This window comes from Molothrus aeneus, unplaced genomic scaffold (genome assembly GCF_037042795.1).
Source record: "Molothrus aeneus isolate 106 unplaced genomic scaffold, BPBGC_Maene_1.0 scaffold_30, whole genome shotgun sequence".
NCBI lineage: Eukaryota > Metazoa > Chordata > Aves > Passeriformes > Icteridae > Molothrus > Molothrus aeneus.
In genome coordinates, this window is record NW_027098964.1 from 2,189,210 (window position 1) to 2,198,840 (window position 9,631).

Below are 9,631 nucleotides of genomic sequence, written 5' to 3' on the forward strand. Positions count from 1 at the left end.
GGGGTGGCACACAGGGGTTGGGGACACCTGGTGGCCTGGGGACAGCGGCAGTGCGGTGGCACAGGTGACAGAGGAGGTGGCACAGGTGACACAGAGGTGACACAGAGGTGACACAGAGGTGACACAGGTCTCAAGGGGTGACACAGGGATGGCACAGGGGTTGGGGACAGCGGCAGTGCGGTGGCACAGGTGACAGAGGTGACAGAGGTGGTGGCACCAGTCTGGGACACGATGGCACATGAGGACAGGGACCGTGGTGGCATCGAGAGGGACACGGGGACATTGGGGGGGGGGGGGGCACTGGGGGCTGGGGACACCTGGGGCCCTCAGGGGTGGCCGGGGCCCAGGTGCCGCCCCCAGGTCACCGGGGGTCACCGGGGGTCACTCTCAGGTGTCACAGGTGTGACACGGATGTCACACTCAGGTGTCACACAAATGTCACATTCTGGGTCTCACAGGTGTCACTCAGGTGTCATTTGGGTGTCACTTAAGTGTCCTTCAGCTGTCACTCGGATGTCACACAAATGTCACTCAGGGGTCAGAGGTCACACTCAGGTGTCACTCAGCTGTCACAGGTGGTGTCACGTGGCTGTCACCTACCTCGAGGCCCCGCCCCCTTCCCCACCCAATTGATGCTTCCACGCCCCTCCCCCTAAGCCCCTCCCCTCCTCCCCCACGCCCCAAGCCCCTCCCCCATTCCAACCCCCTCCCCTCCCATCCCACCCAAAGCCCCGCCCCCAACGCACCCTAAGCCCCTCCCCCAAGCCCCCTCCCCACTTGAACCATCCCAAGCCCCGCCCCTTAACCCCCTCCCAAGCCCCTCCCCATTCCCAAAGCCCCTCCCCCTCTGAATCCCCTCCCAAGCCCCGCCCCTCCCAAGCCCCGCCCCCGTTTAGCCCCGCCCCCTCCCGGGCCATGGCGCCCTCCGGTCGCTCTCGGTAGCGTTTTTCGGGTCCCCCCTCCCCCCTTTTTTTTTTTGCCCCCCCCTCCCCCCATGGCCGAGGCCGGACCCCCCCGGGGCTGAGCCCCCCCCCCCGCCCCTCCCCACCCCCGGAGCCCCCCCCGCGCCCCTCCCCCCCCCCATCATGGCGTTCACCTTCGCCGCCTTCTGCTACATGCTGACCCTCGTGCTCTGCGCCTCCCTCATCTTCTTCGTCATCTGGCACGTGAGTGGCGCCGGGGGGGGCGCAAATTTGGGGGGGTGGGGGGGGGGTCCCAGGGAATTGTCCCCAAAACCCCCCGGGGGTTGTCACCAAAAACCCCCCAAAAATTGTCCCCAAATCCCCGAAAAATTGGCCCCAAAATCTCCCAAGGGGGGGTTCTGGATGGGGGTGGGAGGGGAATGGGGTGGAGGGAGGGGGTTGATGTTTTGGGGAGGGGGTCGATGTTTTGGGGGGGTCCCAGTGAAGGTCCCCAAAGCCCCCCAAAAATTGTCCCCAAAATCCCCCCGGGGGGGCTCCGGGATGGGGGAGGGGATGGAGATTTTGGGGAGGGGGTCGCAATTAGAGGGGGGGGGGTCTCAGGAATTGTCCCCAACCCCCCCTGGAGGGGGAGGGGCAATGGAATTTGGGGGGGGTCGGAAGTGGCAGCCGAACCCCCCATTGGGGGGGGAGGGGGCGGCGATCCCCAAAATTTGGGGAGGGGGCGAATTTGGGGGGGAGGGGGTCGCGAGGATTTTGGGGGGGTGTGGGGAGGAGCGGGGGGGGGGGGGGGGCGTTGCCTGGCAACGCCGTGAGGGGGGGGAGGGGCGGCAGGGATGCTCTGGGGGGGGAGGGGCGGTGTTGCCAGGCAACGGCGGGGGCGGGTTACCATGGCAACGATGGGGGGGGGGGGGATGGAGGAATTTGGGGAGACCCCGGGGGGTTTTGGGGGGGTTCAGGGCCCCCCCCCCCCATCGCCGTTGCCAAGGCCGTTGCTAAGCGGCGGCGTTGCCATGGCAACAGATGCAGCGGCTCCGCTGGCGCCTTTCTGGGGGGGTCTGGGGGGGTTTTGGGGGGTTTGGGGGGGTCAAGGGGAGTCTGGAGGGATTTTGGGGGGTCTGGGGGCGTTTGGGGGCGGGTCCGGAGGGATTTTGGGGGGGGTCTGAGGGGATTTTGGGGGTTTGGGGGATTTTGGGGGTTCTGGGGGTGCTTTGGGGGGTCCGGGGGGGTTTTGGGGAGGTTTTTGGGGGGCTCTGGGTTTTGCCGCCCCTCCCCCATGCGGGGTTGGGCTTGGGGAGGGTCCTGGGGGGGGTCTGGGGGGATTTTGGGGGTGTTCGGGTCCCTTCAGGCTCCCCCTTTTCCCTCCCCCACCTCGTTTGGGGTTTTGGGGGGGTCTCAGGAGGTGTTTGGATTTTGGGGGGTTTTGGGGGGGTCTCAGGAGGTGTTTGGATTTTGGGGGGGTTTTGGGGGGGGGTCTCAGGAGGTGTTTGGATTTTGGGGGGTTTTGGGGGGGGTCTCAGGAGGTGTTTGGATTTTGGGGGTCCCCTCAGGACCCCTCCCACCCCAGTTTCCCCTCCCCCCCCCAGATCATCGCCTTTGACGAGCTCCGCACGGATTTCAAGAACCCGATCGACCAAGGGAACCCCGCGCGGGCGGTGAGCGACCCCCGGGACCCCCGGGACCCCCAGGGACCCCGGGACCCCCCAAACCCCCCCCCAGTTTCCCCTGGAACCCCCAAGACCTCCAGGAGCCCCCAAAACCCTCCCAGATCCCCCCAGAAACTTCCCCAGAGCCTTCCAGGACCCCCCCTCACAACCTGGGCCCCCACCCGGGACCCCTGGGACCCTCCCAGACCCCCCCCCAATTTGCCCTGGAACTCCCAGACCTCCCAAAATCCCCCCCGAAAACCTCCCCAGACCCCCCCAAAAAGTTTCCCAGACCCCCCCCAGGACCCCCCCACCCATAGAAGCCCCCCGGACCCTCCCATTGGACTCAGGACCCCCAGAACCGCCCCGGGGAGGGGTGGGGGAGGGGCGGTGGGGGTGGGGGGGTTCTGGGTCGGGGGGGGGGCAGGAATCGAGGTCGGTTTCTATTTTTAGCTCCCCCAAATCCGGGACGGGCCCGGCCCCTCCCCCCCCGACCCCGTTCCTGCTCCCCCTCCCCACCCCAAAACTGCTCTGGGGGGGGGGAGGGGCGGCCAGCCCCCCCCAAACACAGGGAGGGGCCTTGGGGGGGGCTTGGGGGTCTCCAGGGCTTTGGGGACCCCTCCTGACCCCCCCCCCAATTTATTTCACCCCCCCCCCCCAGCGCGAACGGTTAAAAAACATCGAGAGATTTGCTGCCTCCTGCGCAAGGTGGGGACCCCCAAAATACTGAAATAATCCCCCCCAAAATACTGAAATATCCCCCCAAAAATACTGAAATAATCCCCCAAAATAATGAAATATCCCCCCAAAATACTGAAATATCCCCCAAAATACTGAACCCCCCAAAATACTGAACCCCCCCAAAATACTGAAATATCCCCCCAAAATACTGAAATATCCCCCTAAAATACTGAAATATCCCCCCAAAATACTGAAATATCCCCCCAAAAATACTGAACCCCCCCAAAATACTGAAATATCCCCCCTAAAATACTGAAATATCCCCCAAAATACTGAAATATCCCCCCAAAAATACTGAAATATCCCCCCAAAATACTGAACCCCCCCAAAATACTGAAATATCCCCCCAAAATACTGAACCCCCCAAAATACTGAACCCCCCCAAAATACTGAAATATCCCCCCAAAAATACGTAACCCCCCCAAAATACTGAACCCCCCCTAAAAAATACTGAGCACACTCCAAAAAATACTGAACTCCCCCCCTAAAAATATTGAATCCCCCGAAAAATATTGAACTCCCCCCAAAATACTGAACACCCCCCCAAAAAAACTGAACCCCCCTAATTGAACCCCCCCAAAAAAGTGACCCCTCCCCAAAATAAACCCCCCCCAAAAACTGACCCCCCCCAACTGAAAACCCCAAAATCTGAACCTGCCATGTCAAACCCCCCATTTAAAAACCCCCAAAATACTGAAACCCCCCAAAAAACTGAACGCCCCCCCCGAATAAGGGGGCGCGGGGTGGGCGGGGCCTGGGGCAGGGGGCGTGGCTTGGGGCTGTCAGCGGCGTCGCCCCCTGGTGGTGGTGCCGAGTATTGCTGGGAGTGGCCCTGGGGACAATGGGGTGACCTTTGGGGACAGCTGGGGTGGCTCTGGTGACACGGTGGAATGTCGCGGTGCTGCTGCCAGGGGGCGGCCCTGGGGACAATGGGGTGGCCCTGGGGACAATGGGGTGGCCCTGGGGACACAATGGGATGTCACGGTGTCACTGCCAGGGGGTGGCCCTGGGGACAGTTGGGATGGCCTTGCGGACAGTGTGGTGGCCCCGGTGACAGTTGGGGTGGCCCTGGTGACAATGGGGTGGCCTTTGGGGACACTGGGGTGCCCCGGTGACGGTCGGTGTGTGCCGCTGTCGCCCCCAGCTGGTGGTGCCCGAGTACTGCATCCACGGGCTCTTCTGCCTCATGTTCCTGTGCGCGGCCGAGTGGGTGACGCTGGGGCTGAACCTGCCCTGCTGCTCTACCACCTCTGGAGGTACCGGGGGGCACGGGGGGCATGGGGGGCACGGGGGGCATTGGGGGTTCAGGGGGCATTGGGGGTTCAGGGGCACGGGGGGCACGGGGGGCACGGGGGCATTGGGGGGATCAGGGGGCATTGGGGCATGGGGGGCATTGGGGGTTCAGGGGGCACGGGGGGCACGGGGGGCACTGGGGGGATCAGGGGGCACGGGGGGCATTGGGGGTTCAGGGGGCACGGGGGGGCATTGGGGGGGCATTGGGGGTTCAGGGGGCACGGGGGGTACCAGGGCTCTGGGTGACGCTGGGGCTGAACCTGCCCCTGCTGCTCTACCACCCCTGCAGGTACTGGGGGCAGTCTGGGGGTCCTGGGGGGTTTGGGGGTCCCCAAGGCTCTGGGTGACACCAGGGTCAGACCCAGCCCTGCTGCTGCAGCAGCTCTGGGGGTGCCGGGGGAGTCTGGGGGTGTCACCGGGGGGTGTGTGTGGGGGGGATGTCCCCGATGTGTCCCCGATGTGTCCCCGATGTCCCCAGAGGTGTCCCCAGAGTGTCCCCAGAGTGTCCCAGGTATTTCCACTGCCCATCCCACAGCTCTGAGGTGCCCTTGGACGCCGTGTCCCACCCGCTCCCATAACCCCCACGGTGTCCCCCAATGTCCCCCCGGTGTCCCCAATGTCCCCCCGCTGTCCCCAGGTACTTCCACCGCCCGGCCGACGGCTCCGAGGGTCTCTTTGACGCCGTGTCCATCATGGACGCCGACATCCTGGCTACTGCCAGAAGGAGGCCTGGTGCAAACTGGCCTTTTACCTGCTCTCCTTCTTCTACTACCTGTACAGGTGAGCTGGGGACTGGGGAGCGACTGGGAGGGACTGGAGGGACTGGGAGAGACTGGGAGGGATTGGGAGCAACTGGGAGGGACTGGGAGGGACTGGGAGGGACTGGGAGGGACTGGGAGAGGGGCTGGAGGGGGCTGGGAGGGACTGGGAGGGGCTGGGAGGGACTGGGATGGACTGGGAGAGGGGCTGGGAGGACTGGGAATGGACTGGGATGGACTCGAGGGACTGGGACAGGGGCTGGGACAGGGGCTGGGAGAGGGGCTGGGAGCTGGGGGAACTGGGGCAAACTGGGGGGACTGGTGCAAACTGGGGGGGACTGGTGCAAACTGGCCTTCTACCTGCTGTCCTTCTGCTACCTGTACAGGTGAGGGCGCTGGAGGGACTGGGGGGCACTGGGAGGGACTGGAATGGACTGGGAAGAGATTTGGGGGGCGTGTGAGGGGAGTGGGAGAGCACTGGGATGGGACTGGGGGGCACTGGGATGGACTGGGGGGCACTGGGATGGACTGGGATGGACTGGGGGGCACTGGGAGCACTGGGCTGAACTGGGATGAGGATGGGGTGGGGCACTGGTCTGAACTGGGCCGTACTGGGAGCCCCAGTGTGCCCCTCCCTCCCCCCCAGTATGGTGTACACACTGGTGAGCTTCTGAGGGGGGCACCCCCGGGACCCCCCCGCCGCTGGAACCGAGACCCTCCTGGATTTGGGGACCCTCCCGGATTCTGGGACCCCCCGGATTCTGGGACCCCCCCACGGTTTTGGGACCCGCTGGATTTTGGGGACCCCCCCCGAGCCCCCCTCAAACTCCGGGGTCCCCCCAATCCCCCCTCGGATTCTGGGAACCCCCCCAGACCCTCCCCGGAATTGGGGACCCCTGAGACCCCCCCAAACTCCGGGGTCCCCTCAACTGCCCCGGATTTTGGGGACTCCCCCCCGGACTTTGGGACCCCCCCTGTATTTTGGGACCCCCCCAAACTCCGGGGTCCCCCCAACTCCCCTGGGGCCCCTCCGGGATTTCTGGGACCCCCCCCACCGGATTTTGGGGACCCCCCGCCCTGCCCCTCCCCCCCGGCTGCCGCAATGACCCCGATTTGGGGAGCGGGGGGGAGGGGGGGGGCGGCTCCAGTCGGTCCCAGTTTGTCCCAGTTCAGCCCCCGCTGGGGTTGTGTCGTGGCTCAATAAAGACAAATGGCACCAGTGCCGGGCTGGGGGCACTGGGGGCACTGGGATGGGTGGGGGGGGTACTGGGAGCACTGGGATGGGTGTGGGGGGGGTACTGGGGGCACTGGGATGGGTGTGGGGGGGGTACTGGGGCACTGGGATGGGTGGGGGGGGGGTACTGGGGGCACTGGGATGGGTTGTGGGGGGGTACTGGGAGCACTGGGATGGGTGGGGGGGTACTGGGAGCACTGGGATGGGTGGGGGGCAGTGGGGGCACTGGGATGTGACACTGGGGGCACTGGGATGGGTGGGGGGGGCAGTGGGGGCACTGGGATGGGTGTGGGGGGGGTACTGGGAGCACTGGGATGGGTGTGGGGGGGGTACTGGGGGCACTGGGATGGGTGGGGGGGGTACTGGGAGCACTGGGATGGGTGGGGGGGGCAGTGGGGGCACTGGGATGGGTGGGGGGGGTACTGGGGGCACTGGGATGGGGGGGGGGGTACTGGGGGCACTGGGATGTGACACTGGGGGCACTGGGGCCGCCCCTCCCCCAACGAGCCAGGGCTGCAGCACCGGGAGCTTTATTGGGGACACGGGGGGAGGGGACAGGTGTGACACAGGTGTGACACTGGGGAGGGGACACAGGTGTGACACAGGTGTGACACAGGTGAGGGGACAGGTGTGACACAGGTGTGACACAGGTTGTGACACTGGGGAGGTGACACAGGTGTGATACAGGTGAGGGGACAGGTGTGACACAGGTGTGACACAGGTGTGACACTGGGGAGGTGACACAGGTGAGGGGACAGGTGTGACACAGGTGTGACACAGGTGTGACACAGGTGTGACACTGGGGAGGGGACACAGGTGAGGATGACAGGTGTGACACTGGTGTGACACAGGTGACACTGGGGAGGGGACAAAGGTGACACCAGGGAGAGGTGACACAGGTGAGGGATGACAGGTGTGACCCAGGTGACACTGAGGAGTCACAGGTGTGACCCAGGTGAGGGCTGGCACGGTGCCAGGTGCCGGTGACAAGGGACAGGGGTGGCACAGATGACCCAGTGCCAGGTGCAGGTGCCACAGGTGTTCCTCAGGTGTCCCAGGTGTCCCAGGTGTCCCCAGGTGCTCTCAGGTGCTCTCAGGTGTCCCCAGGTGCTCTCAGGTGTCCCAGGTGTCTCAGGTGTCCCAGGTGCTCTCAGGTGTTCCAGGTGTCCCCAGGTGTCCCCGGTGTCTCAGGTGTCCCAGGTGTCCCCAGGTGCTCTCAGGTGTCCCAGGTGCTCTCAGGTGTCCCAGGTGTCCCCAGGTGCTCTCAGGTGTCCCCAGGTGTCCCCAGGTGTCCCCAGGTGCTCTCAGGTGGCCACGGGGGGCAGCCCCACCTGTGCCGTCAGCACCGGCCCTCTCCCGGCCTGGGCACAGCACCAGCACCTGGGGGGAGGGGAGGGCACCGTGTGACCCCCCAGGTGTGTCTGACCCCCCAGGTGTGTCCAGTTGTCCCCAAGTGTCTCCAGGTGTGTCCCAGGTGTGTCCCAGTTGTCCCCAAGTGTCTCCAGGTGTGTCCCAGGTGTCCCCAGGTGTGTCCTGACCCCCCCCCCCCGTGTCCCCAGGTGTCCCCAGGTGTGTCCATCTGTCCCCAGGTGTCCCCAGGTGTGTCCCAGGTGTGTCCATCTGTCCCCAGGTGTCCCCAGGTGTCCCCATCTGTCCCCAGGTGTCCCCAGGTGTGTCCCAGGTGTGTCCCAGGTGTGTCCATCTGTCCCCCAGGTGTCCCCAGGTGTGTCCCCAGTTGTCCCCAGGTGTATCCCAGGTGTTGTCCCAGGTGTCCCCATTGTCCCAGGTGTCCCCAGGTGTCCCCAGGTGTCCCCCCCCCCCCCCTCACCTGCAGCCTCCCCGGGCCCCCCCCGGCTCCAGCAGGTCCCGAACAGGAGCCGCAGCCCCGGCAGCAGCAGCGGCACCTGGGGGGGGAGAGACCCCAAAAAATGGGGGAAAATCCCCAAAACCGGGAAAAGAAATCCCAAAAAATGGGAAAAAACCCAAAAATCGGGGAAAAAATCCAAAAAATCGGGAAAAGAAATCCCAAAAATGGGAGAAGAAATCCTAAAAATCAGGAGAGAGAGAGAGACCCCAAAAATGGGGAAAACCCCCCCCAAAACAGGGGAAAAAAAATCCCCAAAAATGGAGAAAAAATTCCAAAAATTATGAGAGACCCCAAAAATGGGAGAGAGAGACCCCAAAAATCAGAGGGAAATCCTAAAAATCTGGGAAAGAAATCCCAAAAGTTGGGGAAGAAATTCCAATAATTGGGGAAGGAGCAAATTGTGGGAAAGTTTCCAAATTAGGGGAGGAACCTAAATTGGGGATTTTGGGGGATTTTGAGGGATTTGGGGATGTTTTGGGGTATTTTGGGGGTATTTTTGGGTATTTTTGGGGTATTTTCGGGTACCTTGATGCAGGGGGGCTGCAGCCATTAGGGGGGGGAATTTTTGGGGTTATTTTGGGTTATTATGGGGTGGTTTTGGGGTTATTTTGGGTATTTTGGGGTGTTTTTGGGCTATTTTGGATATTTTTGGGGTTATTTTGGGGTTATTTTGGGTATTTTTGGGTATTTTGGGGCTATTTTGGGTATTTTTGGGTATTTTTGGGTACCCTGATGCAGGGGGGCTGCAGCCATTTCGAAATGGGATTTTTGGGTTATTTTGGGTATTTTTGGGGTTATTTTGGGTTATTTTGGGTATTTTTGGGTATTTTTGGGTACCTTGATGCAGGGGGGCTGCAGCCATTTCGGGGGGTATTTTTGGGGTATTTTTGGGTTATTTTGGGTATTTTTGGGGTATTTTGGGGTTATTTTGGTATTTTTGGGTACCTTGATGCAGGGGGGCTGCAGCCGTTTCGGGGGGGGGTGGCAGCGCAGCAGCAGCACCAGGTTGGGGGTCGGGGGGGCCCCCCGGGCAGCAGCACCCCCAAAGTCAGGCGCAGGCGGGGCCCCAGCCCCTGCACCTGGGGGGGCAAAAAGGGGGGGGTCAGGGACCCCAAAATCCCCCCAGGGACCCCAAAATTCTCCTCAGAGACCCCAAATCCACCCCGGGGACC

General features: G+C 63.3%; 1 protein-coding gene and 1 long non-coding RNA gene across 2 annotated transcripts; one reads left to right on the forward strand and one right to left on the reverse strand.

Annotated features, from left to right (window-relative positions):
• Positions 1-1,058: 1,058 nt before the first annotated feature.
• On the forward strand, positions 1,059-6,577 carry CNIH2 (cornichon family AMPA receptor auxiliary protein 2). Its single transcript, XM_066570752.1, is given in 9 exon segments — positions 1,059-1,166; positions 2,507-2,575; positions 3,228-3,252; positions 3,255-3,274; positions 4,452-4,539; positions 4,542-4,563; positions 5,238-5,308; positions 5,311-5,380; positions 6,005-6,577. Coding segments are annotated over 9 exon segments (474 nt in total). The 5' UTR covers positions 1,059-1,085; the 3' UTR covers positions 6,033-6,577.
• A 673-nt stretch (positions 6,578-7,250) lies between these two features.
• Positions 7,251-9,524, reverse strand: LOC136570277 (uncharacterized). Its single transcript, XR_010785517.1, has 3 exons — positions 9,405-9,524; positions 8,421-8,496; positions 7,251-7,972 (listed from the first exon to the last, which is right to left on the reverse strand). It is a non-coding gene; the product is annotated as an uncharacterized lncRNA (long non-coding RNA).
• Positions 9,525-9,631: the final 107 nt, after the last annotated feature.